Raw genomic sequence first — 22300 nt, forward strand, 5'->3', positions numbered from 1 at the left:
ACTTGCATCTGTTGAAATCACAGTCCAGATCGGAAGAACAAAAGAAGCCCCCTGAACTAAACGATGGTGGTCTGTCCACCACGTCAGAGAGTGTCGTACAATCGGTTTCAAAGATATTAATTGAGATATCTTTGTATAATCCCTGCACCACTGGTTCAGCATACAGAGCTGAAGAGGTCGCATGTGAAAACGAGCAAAGGGGATCGCGTCCGATGCAGCAGTCATAAGACCTAGAATTTCCATGCATAAGGCTACCGAAGGGAATGATTGAGACTGAAGGTTTCAACAAGCTGAAACCAATTTTAGACGTCTCTTGTCTGTCAGAGACAGAGTCATGGACACTGAATCTATCTGGAAACCTAAAAAGGTTACCCTTGTCTGAGGAATCAATGAACTTTTTGGTAAATTGATCCTCCAACCATGTTCTTGAAGAAACAATACAAGTCGATTCGTATGAGATTCTGCTAAATGTGAAGACTGAGCAAGTACCAAGATATCGTCCGAATAAGGAAATACCACAATACCCTGTTCTCTGATTACAGACAGAAGGGCACCGAGAACCTTTGTAAAAATTCTTGGAGCTGTTGCTAGGCCAAACGGCAGAGCCACAAACTGATAATGCTTGTCTAGGAAAGAGAATCTCAGAAACTGATAGTGATCTGGATGAATCGGAATATGCAGATATGCATCCTGTAAATCTATTGTGGACAAATAATGCCCTTGCTGAACAAAAGGCAGAATAGTCCTTATAGTTAGAGATTTGAGTAAAACCCCAGCCCCTGTTCCAAAACTGGAACTGGCACAATTACTCCAGCTAACTCTAGATCTGAAACACATTTCAGAAATGCTTGAGCCTTCACTGGATTTACTGGGACACGGGAAAGAAAAAATCTTCTTGCAGGAGGCCTTATCTTGAAGCCTATTCTGTACCCTTGTGAAACAATGTTCTGAATCCAAAGATTGTGAATCGAATTGATCCAAATTTCTTTGAAAAATCGTAATCTGCCCCCTACCAGCTGGGCTGGAATGAGGGCCGCACCTTCATGTTGACTTGGGAGCTGGTTTTTGGCTTTCTAAAAGGCTTGGATTTATTCCAGACTGGAGATGGTTTCCAAACTGATACCGCTCCTGTAGGGGAAGGATCAGGCTTTTGTTCCTTATTGTGACGAAAGGAACGAAAACGATTAGTAGACCTAAATTTACCTTTAGATTTTTTATCCTGTGGTAAAAAAGTTCCTTTCCCCCCAGTAACAGTTGAAATAATGGAATCCAACTGAGAACCAAATAATTTATTACCCTGGAAAGAAAGGGAAAGCAAAGTTGACTTGGAAGACATATCAGCATTCCAAGTTTTAAGCCATAAAGCTCTTCTAGCTAAAATAGCTAGAGACATATACCTGACATCAACCCTAATGATATCAAAGATGGCATCACAAATAAAATTATTAGCATGTTGAAGAAGATTAACAATGCTATGAGAATTATGATCTGTTACTTGCTGCGCTAAAGCTTCCAACCAAAAAGTTGAAGCTGCAGCAACATCCGCTAAAGATATAGCAGGTCTAAGAAGATTACCTGAACATAAGTAAGCTTTTCTTAGAAAGGATTCAATTTTTCTATCTAAAGGATCCTTAAAGGAAGTACTATCTGCCGTAGGAATAGTAGTACGTTTAGCAAGAGTAGAGATAGCCCCATCGACCTTAGGGATTTTGTCCCAAAACTCTAATCTGTCAGATGGCACAGGATATAATTGCTTAAAACGTTTAGAAGGAGTAAATGAATTACCCAAATTATTCCATTCCCTGGAAATTACTTCAGAAATAGCATCAGGGACAGGAAAAACTTCTGGAATAACTACAGGAAATTTAAAACTTTATTTAAACGTTTAGATTTAGTATCAAGAGGACCAGAATCCTCTATTTCTAATGCAATTAAGACTTCTTTAAGTAAAGAACGAATAAATTCCATTTTGAATAAATATGAAGATTTATCAGCATCAACCTCTGAAACAGAATCCTCTGAACCAGAGGAATCATTATCAGAATCAGAATGATGATGTTCATTTAAAAATTCATCTGAAAAATGAGAAGTTTTAAAAGACCTTTTACGTTTACTAGAAGGAGGAATAACAGACATAGCCTTCTTAATGGATTTAGAAACAAAATCTCTTATGTTAACATGAACACTCTGAGTATTAGATGTTGATGGAACAGCAACAGGTAATGTAACATTACTAAAGGAAATATTATCTGCATTAACAAGTTTGTCATGACATTCATTACAAACAACAGCTGGAGGAACAGATACCACAAGTTTACAGCAAATACACTTAACTTTGGTAGATCCAGCATCAGGCAGCGATTTTCCAGAAGTATCTTCTGATTCAGGATCAATCTGAGACATCTTGTAATATGTAAATGAAAAAACAACATATAAAGCAAAATTGATCAAATTCCTTAAATGACAGTTTCAGGAATGGGAAAAAATGCCAGTGAACAAGCTTCTAGCAACCAGAAGCAAATAAACAATGAGACTTAAATAATGTGGAGACAATAATGACGCCCATATTTTTTGGCGCCAAAAAAGACGCCCACATTATTTGGCGCCTAAATGCTTTTAGCGCCAAAAATGACGCCACATCCGGTAACGCCAACATTTTTGCCGCAAAAACGTCAAAAATGACGCAACTTCCGGCGACAAGTATGATGCCGGAAATAACAAACAAAACTTTTACGCCAAAAAAGTCCGCACCAAGAATGACGCAATAAAATGAAGCATTTTCAGCCCCCGCGAGCCTAACAGCCCACAGGGAAAAAAGTCAAATTTTAAGGTAAGAAAAAAATTGATTATTCAAATGCATTATCCCAAATAATGAAACTGACTGTCTGAAATAAGGAATATTGAACATCCTGAATCAAGGCAAATAAATGTTTAAACACAAATATTTAGAACTTTATATAAAAGTGCCCAACCATAGCTTAGAGTGTCACAAAAATAAGACTTACTTACCCCAGGACACTCATCTACATGTAGTAGAAAGCCAAACCAGTACTGAAACGAGAATCAGTAGAGGTAATGGTATATATAAGAGTATATCGTCGATCTGAAAAAGGAGGTAAGAGATGAATCTCTACGACCGATAACAGAGAACCTATGAAATAGACCCCGTAGAAGGAGATCATTGAATTCAAATAGGCAATACTCTCTTCACATCCCTCTGACATTCACTGCACGCTGAGAGGAAAACCGGGCTCCAACCTGCTGCGGAGCGCATATCAACGTAGAATCTAGCACAAACTTACTTCACCACCTCCACAGGAGGCAAAGTTTGTAAAACTGATTTGTGGGTGTGGTGAGGGGTGTATTTATAGGCATTTTGAGGTTTGGGAAACTTTGCCCCTCCTGGTAGGAATGTATATCCCATACGTCACTAGCTCATGGACTCTTGCTAATTACATGAAAGAAAAAATTCTGTAGTGTAGTAACCACTCCCTCTCCCATCAACACTAATTTTTCTGCACTAGAGGGTCCCACCCCTTCCTCCCCCCCTCCATCAATGTGCCGCCCACCCACTTTTCTCTGTTCCTCCCAATAGAGCAAACAGGAGTTACAGTCAGTGAAGTACGATGGGCAAAGTACCACATGATGTATACATACCTCCTCTTGGGTCAAGGTATTAAATCTTAAAGGAACATGAAACCTAACATTTTTCTTTCAGATAGAGCATACCCTTTTAAACAACTTTCCAATTTGCTTCTATTATCAGATTTACTTTATTCTCTTGGTATCCTTCGTTGAAAAGCATACTTGGGTATGATCGGGGAGTACCAATGCACTATTCGGAGCTTGCTGCTGATTGGTGGTTGCACATATTTGCCTTGTTACTGTCTCACTGATATGTTCAGCTAGGCCCCATTAGTGCATTGATGCTCTTTCAACAAAGAATACTAAGAGAATGAAGCATTTTATAATTGAAGTAGATTGGAAGTTGTTTCAAATTATATGTGTATCTGAATTATGAAAGAACAATTGTGGGGATTTGTATCCCTTTAAATAATACTGCAACACTATTATGATTGCTACATAACTTCTAATGTTTCCTAGAGTGAATCTTGGACTGGTGTGCCAGGGACAGAGTAGAGGAGAGCAATAGCTAGATAGGATGTGGGCAGCGTTAAGCAGCTCAGTGGTGTGGCAATGTACGGAGAGCTGCAGGAGGAACAGCGGTGAAGAGCTGTCATACAGTGACTATCCCACAAAATGACTGACAGTTGAAGCTTAATTTATGGTCAACCACCCCCAAAATGAATATTACCTTTATATAAAGCACCAGAACTTGCCTAGATTGTTACATTAATACTTACATCTGCCCAGATTTTCCATGCTTCTTTTGCTTTATTGACTGTTTCATTATAGTCTTCCAGACTGGCCTAAAACAAGCAGTGCAAATAAATACAATTAATTAAATTTACCATTCAGTGAGTGCAAAAAATTTAACAGCAAGGTAATCTTTACACTCAGACCACTGATACCGCTCAGATGGTTCAAGTAGCAACATGTTTGGGTCACAGGTTCTTATCCCTGCAGGACAAACTCAGCTGTTAAAGGTTAATAAAATGATTACCATTACATTAAACTATATAAAAATTATATATGCTGCTAATAGTGAACATTTTGACACACAGGCCTTGATGCTAACCCACAATTATAATTTTAAATACATTTAATGAAAAAAACATTTGAATAATTTGTTCCAAATTACTATGCAATTCAAAAGGACGGATGAAACAGAGAAACACATGACAAATAAATTTGTCATTGAGTAACTTATAAAAGTGCTATAAACAATAGCTATATGGAAGAGCACAATAAGCCGGTCTCCATTTGCTTTGCACTAGAGTTAAAAACTCACACAACTCTTGTATTAGTTAATCAGACACAGATAAGAAATAAAAAAATACCTGTTTAACTCTGGCAATCGGCAAATTATTAGCAGGACAATACGATGTTACGATCTGTAGGAAAATAAGTGGGAAAAAGCACAAATGAATAACAATGCACAGATTAAATACTTTCTAAAAAGATACTTCTATTATCTCATTTAGTTCATTCTGTTGGTATCTTATTGAAAGAGCAGCAATGCAGGACCTAGCTGAACACATCAAGTGTGACAATGACACAAGGCATTTATGTGCAGTCATTAATCAGAAGCCATCTCCCAGTAGTGCATTGCTGCTAGCTTCCAGGGTATGCTTTTTAACAAAGAATACCAAGAGAACAAAGAAAATTAGATTACAGTAGTAAATTGGAAAGTTTAGGTGTGGGCATGGTAACATCCCTGGTAATGCTGGGCAACTAGATCACAGATGCTGTTATAAGTGTAGGGGGGTCCCCAATGAGCTCCGAAAGTGGCCTCCCGCCGGGAGGACGAGGCGCGTTTGTCACTAGCACTAAAAGCATTGTGCAGATGACTACAACGTGTTTGTCATATGCAGCAAAGGGGTTATAGTACAGTAAACAATTATGTTCCTAAAGCTCAGTGCACCAGCTACTGCCCTTCCCATTGTATCCTTAATTAACAGCTCCCTTATGTCTGGCTATGTAATCAAGGCTTGGAAAACAGAAAGGGTTGTTCCGGTCCACAAAAGTGGAGATAAAACCCTAGTCTCAACCTATGGGCCTATATCCTTACTGCCTGTGGAGAAATATGCCTATAGCCAACTGTGCAGGTTTTACCAGGAGACAGACTTCCAATCTGACTTTCACCCAAACCATTCTACTGTAACAGCCCTCTTAAGTTACCAATGAGCTACAGACTGGAATTTCCTAGATTTTGGAAGACCTTTAACACTGTTGATCACGACATCTTAAAAGGGACATGAAACCCAATTTTTTTTCTTTCACGATTCAGACAGAGCATGCGATTTTAAACAACTTTCCAAAATACTTCTATTACCTCATTTGCTTCATTCTCTTGATATCCTTTGTTGAAAAGGATACCTAGGTAGGCTCAGGAGCTGCTGATTGGCGGCTGCACATATATGTTATTGGCTCACCCAGTGTGTTAACTAGCTCCCAGTAGTGTATTGCTGCTTTTTAAACAAATGGATGCCAAGAGAATGAAGCACATTTAATAATACAAGTAAAAGTAAAAAAAGTTGTTTAAAATTATAATCTCTATCTGGATCATAAAAGAAAAAAATTTGAGTTTCATGTCCCTTTAATACATAAACTCAATGCCTCGGGATTAAATGATAAATCATTAAATTGAATCTGTTCTTACATATCAGACAGATCTCAATTTGTGTATTTCTAACAATGTCTCCAGCAGTGTGACCCAGGGTTACATTTTAAGGCCCCTCTATATTCATAAATGATCTTTCCTTAGTTTCCAAATCCTCAACTGTGCACACGTATGTGGATGACACTATAATATATGCAACAAAACCAAACATATCCCAACTTGAGGCTGCAAAGAAATATGGATCAGTAAAAATAAACTGTTTACAAACACTGACAAAACAGTAACCATGGTTTTTGGGCCGGATAAAAGACAAATGTAAAAAAAAAATAACGCAAAATTAAACATAAGTATCTCTGTATTTGGCCTGATCTCGGTCGTTTGGACCGCATATTGACAAACTATTGTCTAAACTGTACATTCAAACTGGAGCCTTTTTTAGAAATAAATCCAGTCTAAATCTAGACGTTAGGAAATTGATTGTACAACAAATGCTGATCCCGACAATCAAGGGATGTTGTGTATGCGTCTGCGCCTTAGATCTATCTTAGTAATCTTGCAACACTCTAGAACTCATTATGGCGATTTGTCCCGCAATGTGATTACAAAACTCAGTGGGGGATATCTATCAAGCCGTCAACTTTGTTGCATTCGCTGGCACCAATACGCTCGCCTAACATCGCGGCCGCGTATCTCAATACACTCTCCATATTTATAAAAAAAAGATGGCAAAAAGACGCGCACCAAGTACGGGTTGAATTGTGGCGATTCCTTTCCGCCTCATCAGAGCAGCCAGACAGGGTTATGGAGCATCGGACTTTGTGACCGTTCGGAGCTTGATAAATGAGCCCAATAAGAGGAGTTCTGCAGCGCAGATAAAACAAAAGTTGCTTTTTTAAGTTATGATGCTTTGAGTAGGAACTTGCTGCATCTCTTTGGAAATCAAGGGGTTATATAACTGAATAAAAACAAGAATTAACAAGAGAGCGATCAGCAGGTTGTCAAACCTCTTAAAAAGAAAAAGTATTTCAGCGCTTTTTTTCAGTCAAACAATTGATGACAAATAGTGCTAAAACCCATTTCTTTTTAAGAGGTTTAAAATTAACAACATATATTAATATACTTTTTACCTGTGTGTTTACTTTGCATCTAAGCCTCTGCAGACTGCCCCCTTATCTCAGTTCTTTTGACAGACTTGCGTTTTACCCAATCAGTGAGCACATTATCTATATGGCACACATGAACTAGCGCTGTCGAGCTGTGAAAACTGTCAAAATGCACTGAGATAAGAGGCAGCCTTCAAGCATTTAGAAATCAGAATATGAGCATAGCTAGGTTTCGCTTTCAACAAAAAATTTAATAAAGGATAGCAAGAGAACTAAGCAAAACTGTAAAGTAAATTGGAAAGTTGTTTAAAAATGTCATGCTCTATCCAATCAATTTATGGCAAAATTTGAAATGCATGAGGACAATTACATTTTGAGTAAAAGCATATTGCTATTACACTCGCAATGTGGTACTGCTCAGGCAGATGACACGCGTGCACTGACAAGCAGTTACCTCAAAATAGAACTGTGACAAATGATGCCTGGCTACTGTAAGGAAGGAATGGGAGTAATAGATCAATTTTAACCCCTTCCAGTGCTGACGTTTGGATATTGCATGTTTATTTCTGTAGAGTGTTTGAGCTACAGACAGCAAGTAGCCATATCACATGCTGATTGGTGGCTGCACATACATGCCTCGTGTTATTGGCTCACAAATGTCTTCAGCTACCACAAAGGACAACAAAAAGAATGAAGCAAATGTTTAAAATTTTATTTTCTATCTGAACAAATAAAGAAAAAAAAACAATTTATGCTTACCTAATAAATTTCTTACTTTCCGGGCATGGAGAGTCCACAACGTCATTCCAATTACTAGTGGGATATTCAACTCCTGGCCAGCATAAGGCGGCAAAGAGCACCCCAGCAAAGCTGTTAAGTGTAACTTCCGTTACCCATAATCCCCAGTCACTCAGCCGAAGGAAAATGGAAAAAGAAGAAACACAAGGGTATAGAGGTGCCTGAGGTTTACTCAAACAAACTGCTGAATTATATTTTAAAAAGAGCGTGGGGTCGTGGACTCTCCATGCCCGGAAAAAAAATATATATCATCAGGTAAGCATACATTTTGTTTTCTGTCCAATGGCATGGAGAGTCCACAAGGTCATTCAAATTATTAGTGGAAACCAATACCCAAGCTAGAGGACACGGAATGAACAGGGAGGGAGAACAAGGCAGTAAGACCTAAACAAAAAGGCACCACCGCTTGAAGAACCTTTCTCCCAAAAGAGGCCTCAGCCGAGGCAAAAGTATCAAATTTGTAGAATTTGGAAAAAGTATGCAAAGAGGAGCATGTTGCCGCCTTGCAAATCTGTTCCACAGAAGCTTCATTTTTGAAAGCCCAAGATGAGGAGACAGCCCTAGTGGAATGAGCCGTAATTCTCTCAGGAGGCTGCTGCCCAGCAGTCTCATAAGCCAAACGAATCATACTTCTTAACCAGAGGGAAAGAGTAGCAGAAGTGGCCTTCTGACCATTATGTTTTCCAGAGAAGACAACAAACAGGGCAGAAGATTGCTGAAAATCTTTAGTAGCTTGTAGGTAAAATTTTAGAGCACGCACAACAATCAGGTTATGCAAAAGATGTTCCTTATGGGAAAAAAGATTAGGACAAAAAGAAGAAACAACAATTTCCTGATTAATGTTTCCCTCCAACACCACCTTAGGGAGAAAACACAATTTAGGACCGCCTTATCTGCATAAAAAATAAGGTACGGGGAATCACACTGCAGAGCTGAAAGCTCAAACTCTGTGAGCGGAAGAAATAGCAAGGAGAAACAAAACCTTCCAAGATAATTTTATATCAACAACATGCATCAGCTAAAACAGAGCCTGCTGCAAAACTTTGAGAACTAGATTAAAGGGACACTGAACCCAAATTTTTTTTTTGTGATTCAGATAGAGCATGACATTTTTTTTTTTTTTCAATTTCTCTTTTATTGAGGTTTAATACAGTAAGTATTATACAAATCAAAGCAAAGCAAACAAAAAAGACAAGAAGAAAACAATAAGTCGAATACATGGAAATAACATTATTATTATATGTCACTTCTGTCTATTACATCATAGGAAAAGTAGCTTAACGTAGCACCTTGTATGAATAATAAGTCATGTTACCATGTTACATTAATTATATTTGCTAACACATATGATTTATTTTAAACCTTATTTTCCTTTTTCTTCCTTGGTTGTCTTCCCCTTCTTCCCCCTAAAAAAAAAAAAAAAGAAAAAAAAAGAAGAAAGAGAAAATAAAAAAAAGGGGGAAAGGAGGGGGGGGGGAGGGGAGAGGGAATAACTTGAATCATGCAATTAGTCCGTGCCTCCCCGACTCCGACCCCCATCCCCATCTCCTACCACAAATTAAGCAACACCAATTCTGAGTTCCTAAATGGAAAAATTATCATTTCTATTTCATTAATTGGATAGCCTTTAATAAAGGCTGACCATTTTAGGAAGAATTTTTTTATGTCTCCTTCATTATCAATATTGGTATCTCTTTGCTCGATCATACATTGTTTCTTCAAACAATTTTTTACCTCAGGAATTGAGGGAGTTTTTGAGCCCTTCCAATACTTAAGAATCAGGTATCTGGCTGCTAAGATTGTGAGAATAATTAGTTTTTCTTGAGGTTGTTGTCGTGCTTCCAGTTGAACACAGAAAATAATCTGTGTCAGAGTGAGTACCAGAGGAGCAGCCACCAAATTTTTGTTGAGCCAAAATTCAACTCTGTGCCAGAATTGGCGTATCTTAGGACAATTCCATAGCATATGGACCAGGTCTGCTGCTTCTAGGGAACACTTTGGACAAACCCTAAATTCTGAATTTTGTATTTTATAACCTAGGGCTGGAGTAAAATAAGTTCTATGTAGGATTTTAAGGTGTGCTTCCCTCCACGTAGCAGAGAGAGTGGCCTGGGAAACTCGATCTATTGACCTCTGGACACCATTTGACTCTACCGGTTCTGAGGGGATTAATCTGGACCAGGTCGTTGCTATATGTTCCAATAGGGGAATTCCCTTATTGGCGTTGAGGAGTGCATAACAGGGGGTAATTGACAAACGTCCAGCTTTTATCAAGGTCAGCCACTTCTCCAATTTTCCTAAGGTCCATGACCAATCTTTAGTCCATAGTGTCTAAGTTGCAAGTATGCAAAAAATTCTTTATGTGATAAGTTAAATTCATTTTTCAGATGTTCAAATGTTTTTATGACATTTGAGTCATTTTCAAAGATTTGTTTAACTTTTGCCAATCCTAGCTGGGACCATCTGTCAAATATGGCCATTTCCAGGCCAGGTTGAAATCTTGGATTTCCTTTTATTGGTAAGTATTGAGACACACCGCAATCCAATCCTAGAGTAGTCCCTATTTTCCACCAGGCTTTAATCGGGTTCAGGATACTTTTAAACTTTTTAATTTCGGAGGGTAAAAATTTAGGTGCACAGTGCACTAGACCAGATAGAAGATATGGGTGACAGATATTAGATTCTAATAAGATATTCGTAACATAATCTTTAGAGAGGATCCAATCTGTCACTGTTCGTGTAAGAAAGGCCATGTTGTATTGCCTGATATCTGGCAGGGCTAGACCCCCATGTTCCCTTGCCAGAGTTAACTTTGTTAGAGAAATTCTCGCCTTTTTCCCCTGTCAGAGGAATTTCCCAACTGCCCTATTGAGCAGCCTGATGTCTTTTCCGTACAAAATTAGTGGAATGTTTTGTAATATGTACAAAAGTTTCGGAAGGAGAATCATTTTGTATAGGGCTATTCTCCCAGATAATGAAATGGGTAAACTTTGCCAGGATTTCAGCCTCTCACAAATCATTGTTAGTATGGGTGTTATATTAACTTTGTACAGCTCGGTAAAACTTACTGGTATAATAATACCCAGGTATTTAAATGAATCGGAAACCTCTTTAAACGGACTATCTTTGATTGAATCACTGGTTTTATTTAACCAGAATAATTCCGATTTAGAGGTATTGACCATATACCCAGAGAAGGAACCAAATTGTTGGATAATACTGAGCAGTTTAGGTATATTCGACTTTGTATTTGAAATATTAAGAAGGATGTCATCCGCATAGAGTGCAGCCTTCATTACATGTTCCCCCAGATTAATACCCTCGATACTCTTTCGGATCTTTATTGCAAGGGACTCTATGGCAATATCGAAAAGAAGGGGAGACAGGGGACACCCCTGGCGTGTTCCCCTTTCAATTGTGATATCTAAGGATAATGAGTTGTTGACTATTAATCTGGTGGATGGACATGCATATAGGTTGCGAATAAAATTGACGAAGTTATCCCTAAATCCAAATTTAACTAGGGAGGTGAACAGGTGGCCAAAATAAACTGAATCAAAAGCCTTAGCCGCATCGATGGCGACTATTGCAAGATCCTTTTTGCCCACTGTCCCTCTCTCTCTTGTTTGAAAGAATTCTGTCATCAAGAGAACCTCCCTAATATTGGAGGCTGAATTGCGACCATGTATAAACCCTGCTTGATCCTTGTGAATTATATGTGGGAGGCAGCTTTGAAGCCTAGATGCCAGGATTGAGGCAAGGAACTTATAGTCCGAGTTCAAGAGGGCTATCGGTCGATAAGATTCCTTATTATTGGGGTCTTTGCCTCCCTTCTGGAGCAAAGTTGTGAAAGAGGCTGAAAAACCGGCTGGTATGGCATTACCTTCAGTAAAAAATTCATTGTATGTTTTACATAAATGTGGAACTATCTCTGAAGTTAAAATCTTATATACCTCATTAGGAAGGCCATCTGGGCCTGCTGCTTTATTCGTTGCTGATTCAAGAATCGTTTTACTGACTTCTATTCAAGATAGAGTTCATTTCTAGTGTGATTGAGGGACAATTTACCTGGCCCCAGAATAGCTCAGACTGAGATTTATCTGCAGTTTTTGCAGAATACAGGTCTCTATAGTACTCTGAAAAAGCCTCTAAGATGTCTTCTGTTTTTACCAAAGACTTCCCTTGGTGGAGGATTTTTTCAATCATGGGTGACTTATTATCACTCTTGGCTAACTTAGCTAAAAAGTTTGCCAGATTTGTTGCCAAACCGGTAAAGCTTGGCCTGAAACCTCAGTTCTCTCTGTGTTTCCGCTAATAATGCCATAGCATCTCTTTCACTCTTGGCTTTTATATATTTAGCCCAGTGGAAGGGTGTGTTTTGCAACAAATAACGGTTATATGCATTGGTCACGGAATTCGTGACCTCTTTCTCTCTCTTTTTCAATTTTTTTGATATCATAGCAGCATAGGCCGTTATTTCCCATCTGAGGACTGCTTTAGCAGTTCCCCAGAATATTTCTGGGCGATCAGCAAACTCAGAGTTAAAATGAAGGTACTCCTTAAATTTATTGATCAAATGATTCTTAAATTTGGAATCATTGACCATATAATACGGGAATCTAAATCTTGAAGAGGAGTTTATGGACCGATTTAGCTGTAGTTCTAAAAAAATGGGAGAGTGATCTGATAAAGTTATAGGGGTTATTCCTGCGGTAGTTTTCATTGTACATAGTCTATCATCGATTAAAAAAAGATCTATTCGGGATAATTGATCTTGAATTTTAATTTTCATCATCACAAACCTCCCCTCGGGATCCCTTTCAGAGTGAATTAGCTCATATTCTAATCTTTTTCCAATCAGTATGGCTACCCCTCTTTTTCTCCCAAAACTGGGAGAGGCAACAACCTCTTTTACCTAGGAGCCTTTCATTTTTTTAATTTCATCTATATTTAGATGTGTTTCTTGCAGAAATGCAAGATCAGCCTGCATTTTTCTCAGATGAGAGACAATTGCTTTCCTTTTAATGGGAGTCGAAATACCACCTATGTTCCATGATATGAGTTTTACTTTGTCTAGTCTTTCAATCATCTGTTAACGTAAAATAGGGCGATTATGGCAGAAGGCAGAAACGGGGGCAAGAGCAGGGGGGGGACAAACCCCCCCCCCCCCAAAAACTAAGCAAACAGAACAAGAAAAGAAAAACAAAAAAAGGTTCCAAATATTTATTTGGAACCCCACAATATCTCAATTCGATGCTCAGCAGGAAAATCTACCCTGCTGAGCTCTTGGTCCGGTAATGGTCCTCTTCTGAGGACTGCTTTGTTTTAAAAAAAAACATGTCAATTCTATTTGAGGCCTATTGAACTAATTGTTATCCATTTGTTGCTTTCTATCTATACACTGTTTATGTTGTGGGTTCTATTTCAGAGAAAAAAGTTTCGGCTTCGCGAGCATTTTCAAAGAGATAAACCTTATCCCTGACAATTATTCTGAGTTTATGTGGGTATAGTAGTGTCGCTTTGTATCCTCTTTGTATCAGTTTTGTGCATATTGGTGCCAATTCTTTCCTCTTTGAGGCTGTCTCGACTGAAAAGTCTTGAAACAAAAGAATTCTGGAACCATCTAAGCTGATTGGTTGTTTCTTTTTGAATTGTTGGAGTATATTGGTTTTGTCAAGGTAGTTTAGAAAACACACAATTACTGGTCTGGGCCTATTTATTTTGTTGTCGGTCGGGGGTGGGCCTATTCTATGAGCCCTTTCTATTATTATGTGAGAGGTAGGCAACTCTAGGAGTTGTATTAGAGTCTGAGTAACAAATAAGGAGAGATCTTCATATTTTTTGCCCTCAGGTATTCCTATAATCCTTATATTGTTCCTTCGGGATCTATTTTCGAGGTCCTCGACTTTTAACATTAGTTTTTGGATTTTGGAATTAGTTTCTTCTAGATTAGAACTATGTGAGATGGTAAGATCCTCTAAATCCGAGACCCTCTGTTCTGCATCTTGTAGTCTATTTGAAAATTGTCTAATTTCCTGGGAAAGTTGTACAATATCCTGTTTTATCTCAGATCTCAGTGTTTCAAATTTAGGAGTTAATGCTTCCAGTATATTAGAGACCACGTTTTGAGTGTTTAAGGTCTCTATAACAGGGTTAGTAATGGGTATAGTGATATCTGTTGTATTTTCTGGAACTCCTTTATTTTTTTTGTCCTTATGTCTGCCTGCCATGCTTGGAGAAATAGTCCTAGGGGAAGTGTTTAGAAATCTGTCCATAGGACAGGTGAGAGCTGTGTGAAAGAAGTGAGTGACTAGATGCGTGAAAGCTTGTGAGTTTATGGACCCAAAGGTCAGGATATGGGGCGTGATTATATTAGTGTGAGGGAGTGTAGTGTAATAGTATAGAAAGGTGATTTATTGTAAAATATTAAGATGGAGGAAAGAAAAGGTAGGAAGGGATGGGGAAGTGAAAGTCTTGTGTGTGAAGAGAGGAGAGTGAGAGAAAAAAAAAAAGGGGGGAGGGAGGAGGGGAAAGAGAGGGTTGAGCTAAGAAAGGGTGAAGTTTATGTTGTTAGTCTGTGCAAAAAAGTGCGTGAAAAACTATTTGTGTGAATACAAACAGTGGTTATGTGTGTGCAGAAAAGAAAAAAAACTTCAAAAACTAAAACAGTGATCTACAAGGGAGTGTGGGTTATTTAAGTGATTTAGTACGAACTATTCAACCAAGCAATAACAAGGTTAGATCCAGATAACCTGGTACTATTTCCCCTGTACTAGGCTAATAAGGGTAAAAAAAAAACCTTAGCAGTTTCCACTTGTCGACTCCAGACAGGGCGCAAGTGTTTCTGATTAAGATTTGTAAATTAGTAGGGCAGAGTTTTTTTCTCTCTTTTCTCTCTCTCCCTCCTCTCCTTCCTTCCTCCTCCCTCTCCCTTCCTCCCTTAATACCCTAGAAAAAGAGTTTACCTATACAAAGAACTAGATGCTTTGAATTTAACAGGGAAGGGTATCGTTTAACCTTGAATAGCTGTAAGAGTAAAGAGGTGTTCAGGGAGAACTATATTTTTAGGATTAGGTTCAACTGAAAAGTTTATCCTGTTAAATCTGAAGAGCGCCCACATCAAAGAATAAAAAAAGAAAGAAAAATGTTTTTCCTTCCCTTTTTCTTCCCCGATATTCTGGGAGCCCCAAGCAATTGCAGTTACCAGGATATGCTTATCCCGGCCTTCTTTAGAGATATTCACTAGAGCAGTATATTTCTATTAGACAATATCTTTGTTATTACTACAGTAGGTCAGACATATTAATATTTTCTAGGGGAAATAAGCAGTTTTTTTTTTTTTTCTGTTGGCATTTGCGGTCACACCGGCCGCTTAACCGGCAGCTTGCACCCCTGCAGCCTAAGCATTTGGTATGATCTGTTCTCCCCCGGACTTGGCAGCCATTTCCGCATCTGTAGCGGCTTGGGATTTTGGGAAATAAGCAGTTGTTAGATTTACAGCAGATTAAAGTACAAACTTAAGTTCTTGTAAAAAATAAAACTAAGTTACTAACACCATTTCTCTTAAGCCAATATGTTATGGCGTGCCTATATCAAAGAAACACAGCAAACAGAAAAATAATAGTTTGTTAGGGTAGTTGAAATAGATTTCTCTAATATATCAGTTCCCCCCTTCCTTTCTCTTTCCTTTTTCCCCTCCCTAAGCAGTGAAAGGCATGCTTAGTATAATAGGCATCTTGTATCTTTACCCAGCTATGACTTTTAAAATTTATATACAGCAGCGAGGTAACATAGTAAAGTATCGTTTTTCTTTAAACAATTATGGAGGTGTGGAAATGTTCAAGGGAAACTACCTATTTGACAATGAATTCAACTAAAAAAGCTTTATCCTATTAAAACAGGTGATCCCTCAAATTAATCCTTTGCTGATATTCTGAAAAACAGTAGGGAATTACAGTTACAGATATATATTTATCCAAACCTTACTAAACAAATGTACTGCTAATTACCAAAGCCCTTACTGTTTCTACAATAGTTCAAGCATGTTAGTATTTCCTAAAGAAGATAAGGAGTTATTAGCAATTGTAGCAAGTTAGAGCAGGAACTTAAGATTTTATAACAACATGCATACGTTGGTTTTCAGCTCCTATCACCTTCAAAGTTAGAAAACAAACTGGGCTGCAATTATTATTTCCCCTTAAACCAATGGGTTATAGTATGCCTTTAGCAACAGGAAGAAAATGCAAGACAAACAGCAAGATATTAGTAAGCTGGGTACAAAAAGATAAATTTCTCTAATGTTCAGAGCTCTCTTTTTCTTTCCTTTATTCTCTCCATTCCTTTTAAAATCATATGGGACAGGAAAAGTCAAGCAGAAAAAAAAGCAGGTAGGGGGGTTAGTGGCTGATGCAAGTTTATAAGGAATATATAGTTCCCCCTTTGTCCAGATGACTTCCTTGTGGGTAAATAGATGAAGAGAGCAAAACAAAACAAAAAAAACAAAAAAAAAAAACCTCAAGCCAGGAAAGCGTGTTTTGTAGGCCTCTTTAAGGCCACTTTTACTCTTAAGTCTAGAGGAAAGTTTATCCAGGTAAATTAAATGCGATTTTTCAGATATTTGTATTGGATCACATTAGTTCCCAAGTGGCCGAGTAACTTGCACCCCAACAAGATAGGAATACCTTATGCCATACAGCTCAGTGAGATGGCAGAAACAGGTCCTGTTGTTTTAATTTTGCAGTTTCTTTCCAATATTGTGGATGTTAGTTCCCCTCATGTATGTTCAGAGTATAGGCTGCACCACCCTCCAGGATTGGATGGACAACGGTCTGCGAGCGGGGGCTGCCGAGATTCCACAAGCAACAGCGGTGTGTGGAGTATGCAACTCGGCAGTCACTCCCGCACTGTGTCAGTGGGTGGTCCAGCGTCTGTCGGCCGACGTCACTAGTCGGCGTCCCAGTGATCCTTGTGTCTCGCTTCCTCTATGGAGCTGAGGAACAACAAACTGGCTCCGCCACATCCACACCAGAGAGAAACAGGTAAGAGCAGAGTAGTATGAAACCGAGCCAGATGGTTTCCTTACGCCGGGGTTGGATCGAGGATCTTAGAAGGGGTGCCGGTTCTTTGGTCTTTAACCTCGGTCTCGGTATCCTTAGAGGAGGCACCGGTCTTTGCCGATATCCCTTCCACCACCTCACGCAGATGAAGACCAAGCTAGAGCACGGTGCGTTGTAATTGCACCGTTATGGAGCCAGGGTCCGGTTATCCTTGGATAATTTTAGCCACCACCTAGGACAGAAGGTCGGCGCGAAAATTAACCGCCAGTGGCTAGTATAGGAGTTGAGAGAGAGTGTGTTCACAATGCGTCCTGCACACAGTCTCCTCCCCCCGGATAGAGCAGCAATTTTAAACAACTTTCCAATTTACTTCCAGAGCATGACATTTTAAGCAACTTTCTAATTTACTCCTATTATCAAATTTTCTTTATTCTCTTGGTATCTTTATTTGAAATGTAAGTTTAGATGCCGGCCCATTTTTGGTGAACAACCTGGGCTGTCCTTGCTGATTGGTGGATAAATTCATCAATCAATAAAAAAGTGCTGTCCAGAGTACTATACCAAAAAAAAGCTTAGATGCCTTCTGTTTCAAATAAAGATAGCAAGAGAACGAAGAAAAATTGATAATATGAGTACATTAGAAAGTTGCTTAAAATTGCATGCTCTATCTGAATCATGAAAGAAAAAATTTGGGTTCAGTTTCCTTTTAAGGCTCCAAGGAGGAGCAACAGGTTTAAACACAGGCCTGATTCTGACCAGGGCCTGAACAAAAGCTTGAACATCTGGAAAATCTGCCAGACGTTTGTGCAAAAGAATAGACAATGCAGAAATCTGACACTTCAGAGTACTTATTGACAAATCTTTTTCCAGGCCATCCTGAAGAAAGGATAAAATTTGTGGAATCCTCCCCCGGCTCCAAGAGAGACCCTTAGATTCACACCAATGAAGGTATTTATGCCATACCTTATGATAAATTCTGCGAGTAACAGGTTTACAAGCCTGAAGCATAGTATCAATGACCACTTAAAAAAAACTGCGTCTAGACAGAACTAGGCGTTCAATCTCCAAGCAGTCAGCTTCAGAGAATCCAGGTTTGGATGGAGGAATGGACCCTGAATTAGAAGGTCTTTCTTCAGAGGTAACCTCCAAGGTGTAGGAGAGGACATCTTCACTAGATTTGCGAACCAGATCCTGCGAGGCCATGCAGGAGCTATTAGAATTATCAATGCCCTCTCCTGTTTGATACGAGCAATGACTCGTGGAATAAGAGCAAACTGAGGAAACCGGTATGCCAGAGAGAAGATCCAAGGAACCGATAGAGCATCTATCAGAGCAGCCTGAGGATCTCTTTTACGTAAACGGTACTTTGGAATCTTGGTGTTTTGACGAGACGCCATCAGATCCAAGAGCCCACTCCCCGGGATGAAAAGTAAGTCTGCTCAGAAAATCCGCCTCCCAGTTGTACACTCCTGGAATGTGGATAGCAGAAAGTAGACAATCGTGAGCTTCCGCCCACTGCAGAATGCGAGTCATCTGCTTCATAGCCAAGGAACGAGTTCCTCCCTGGTGGTTGAAGGAAGCCACTGAGGTGATGTTGTCCAACTGGAATCTGATAAACCGGACTAAAGGTAATTGAGGTCAAGCTACCAAGGCATTGAAGATTGCTCTCAACTCCAAGATGTTTAGGGGAGAGAAGACTCCTCCCGAGTCCATAGGCCCTGAGCTTTTAGAGAGCCCCAAAACAGCTCCCCAGCCTACTAGGCTGGCGTCCAAAGTCACAATAACCCAGAACGATCCCAGAAAGCAAGTCCCCCGAGACAGATTTTCCTGTGAAATCCACCACGAGAGAGAGTCTCTTGTTAGGGGATCCAGATTTATCCTCTGTGATAATTCTGAATGGTCTCCGTTCCACTGACTGAGCATGCATAGCTGCAGAGGTCTCAGATGGCACTGAGCAAAAAGGAATGATGTCCATGGAAGCCACCATTAGACCGATCACCTCCATGCATTGAGCCACTGATGGACGAATAGCAGACTGGAGAGAAAGGCAAGAAGGAAAAAGTTTGGATTTTCTGACATCCGTCAGAAAAATCTTCATGGACAGAGAATCTATAATTGTCACTAGGAAACACAATTGTATCTGGAACTAGAGAACTGTTTTCCAGATTCACTTTCCACCCGTGGCAACGTAGAAAAGACAACAACATCTCTGTATATTATTTTTGCAAGTTGAAAAGATGACTCGTGAAACAAGATGTCATCTAGATAAGGCGCAACAGCAATACCCTGGGACCTGATCACCGCCAATAGAGCCCCCAGAACCTTAGTGAATATTCTGGGAGCCATGGCAAAACCAAAAGGAAGTGCAACAAACTGGAAATGCTTATCCAGAAAAGCAAACCTTAGAAACTGGTGATGATCCCTGTGAATGGGAACGTGTAAATACGCATCCTTCAGGTCTTTAGTCGTCATGAAAAGAATGGAACTAATAGTTTCCATCTTGAAGGATTTGAATAGAATCCTAGACCTTGTTCCTCTAGAGCAGTGCTTTACAAACTGTGTGTTGTGACACAGTGTGTCGGCAGCAGTGTGTAGGTGTGTCCCTGCTTCAGCACAAATTTTAAAAATTTTTTTTTTGGGTTTCCAACTTTCCGCCTGCCTACTACGCATATCACGTGTTTGACACGTGATTGATACCTAGTGGGTCACAGATCATCTTAACCTATTGGCGCAGCTCAGTGGGAACTGAAACTATTCCCATTGGCGGCACATTGGCTCCTGACTGCACGTGTAGTCTCCTCAACCGGCTCGTGACTGCACGTGTAGTCTCCTCAACCGGTGCGTGACTGCATGTGTAGTCTCCTCAACCGGTGCGTGACTGCACGTGTAGTCTCCTCAATCGGCTCGTGACTGCATGTGTAGTCTCCTCAATCGGCTCGTGACTGCACGTGTAGTCTCCTCAATTGGCTCGTGACTGCATGTATAGTCAGCGAGTGGGACAGCAGTGTGTTTGCAGCCGGGCAGTAGTCAGTCGGACTCACTCGGACTCACAGAGCTCTGAGGGCAGAAGCTTAAACGCTGAGCTGAAGTCAGAAGTCAGTGGGTTTTTTTGTAGCTAGCTCCCAGTAGTGCATTGCTGCCCCTGCTCTTGATATATGGATAGGAAGTGGAAGCTTAAAAATGCTTGATGATGAAATGTGAGTGTCTTTATCTAATATTCCACCAAATATTCAGAAACTGTGTTCACCCCATCAAACTCATACATCCCATTAAAATAGTAAGTAGAGAAACAAAACTAGGTGGAAGGGGTGAGACTGATACAATTATTTGGGATCCCGGGAGAACACAAACCAAGCAAGAGTCATATAGGCCTTACACTACAAACCTTACAATAACCACCTAGAAGAAGGCAAGAACCAAATATGATCTCATACCACAATATTCCTTATACATCCCGATAAAATATATTTTACCCAGTGAACTCTGGGATCAGCTTCAGAAATGGGAAAATAAGGGTCTTTATAGAGTGGCAGACTTCATAGAGGGCGGAACTACACTCACAATTAATCAACTTCAGGAAAAATTGATCCCCATGAAATTGAGATGGTACCTATACCTACAGATACACTCAGCTACCCAGTCATATTTGAAACACCCAAGAGAAAAGAACACCACACCACTAGAACACTTTTGTAAATCAGAAAACCGAGACAAACACACTATCTCTATTCTTTATATAACCATACAGGCCTCGCAGATCACTACAAAAACCTCCACTATGTTGGCGTGGGAAAGAGAACTACACACATCTAGAGAAATTAAAGAGTGGGAAACAATATTTCAAAATGCAGAAAAGGGGCTCATAAGTGTAGACCTTAATGAAAATGTAATTAAGACTATATACCGATGGTATCTAACACCCACGAGAACGGCTCATATGCACACGCAGGGAAGTGCCCTATTCTATAGAGGGTGTGGAGAAATAGGAACATACAAGCATATGAGGTGGGATTGTAGAGAAATTACAGGGATATGGAAACAACTGTCCTCCTTCCTCAGTCGAATACTGAACGACGATATAGATCTCACAATTCAACAGGCCCTCCTACATGTACATATTAATAGATTTAATAAACATATCAACATATTTATTAGGATACTGTGTACAGTCACGAGGACATGCATAGCTAGACACTGGAAAACAGGTAGCCCAACCTGGACAGAGATCTACAATAAAATTCAATATACATACAATATGTATGAGTTGGCATCACACACTTTAGACAATAAAGAGGTAGTCCTAGCGATATGGTATTACTGGATAGCTAAATAAAAACTAGACATATAGTAATAATGGGACATATAGACTCTGGTGGGCAATGCAGACAAAAACTAAAATAAGATGCGTCGTCACTCCCCTCCCTCATCCCTTCCCCCCTCTTCTATCCTAACTTATATAACCTTACCTCCTCTAGGTATTGTACTTTCTAAAATTAAGTTATGTTGAGATAAAGTAAATAATCTTAGATTCAACGGTAGTTTCAATATAACTCAACAAAAGATTATTATAGAGCTGGATACGACGATTGTTCTTCCCTTTAAGAGAGACTGCTCGATACCAAGGAAGATACATGGACAAAATATCATTAGAGATAAATGGCCTCTGAACTCTAATACTTATCTCTCATTGATGAGACCAAGTGGACATCTAAATATTACTAGAAACAAATAGAGCAATGTACAAGTTATTATATTAATTGAATTATTTGTTATATAGAAATGTTATATTGTACTACTACTCCCTACAGTCCATGAGGATAGAGATATATGTAGAGGAAGGTATGCTTGTATCTGTTTTATTACTTCAAATCAATAATAAAAAAAAAAAAATATTCAAACATAAAATAGTAAGTAGCTATTGGTGTTATTAAACTTTAATTCTTGCACTTACATACTGTTACTTGTAAATACATTTCATTATTATATAATTTATACATGTGTCTGTATCTCTTGAAACAAGTTAGTTTAACCTCCTGTTTGCTAGTACAACTGAATTACTGTGTCGCAATATGATGTAGGTCTAAAAAGTGTGTCACCAA

At 39.3% G+C, this 22300-nt stretch overlaps 1 protein-coding gene across 1 annotated transcript in view; it reads right to left on the bottom strand.

The window, feature by feature from the left end:
• LOC128646928 (alpha-aminoadipic semialdehyde dehydrogenase) overlaps positions 1-22300 on the bottom strand; it is a 340000-nt gene that overhangs the window by 262091 nt on the left and 55609 nt on the right. The window contains exons 8-9 of the mRNA XM_053699738.1: positions 4962-5015; positions 4365-4430 (exon numbers count right to left, since the gene is read on the bottom strand). Of these exons, the coding sequence (XP_053555713.1) occupies positions 4365-4430; positions 4962-5015 (120 nt within the window). The remainder of the gene's footprint in view (positions 1-4364; positions 4431-4961; positions 5016-22300) is intronic.

This window comes from Bombina bombina, chromosome 2, assembly GCF_027579735.1.
Source record: "Bombina bombina isolate aBomBom1 chromosome 2, aBomBom1.pri, whole genome shotgun sequence".
NCBI lineage: Eukaryota > Metazoa > Chordata > Amphibia > Anura > Bombinatoridae > Bombina > Bombina bombina.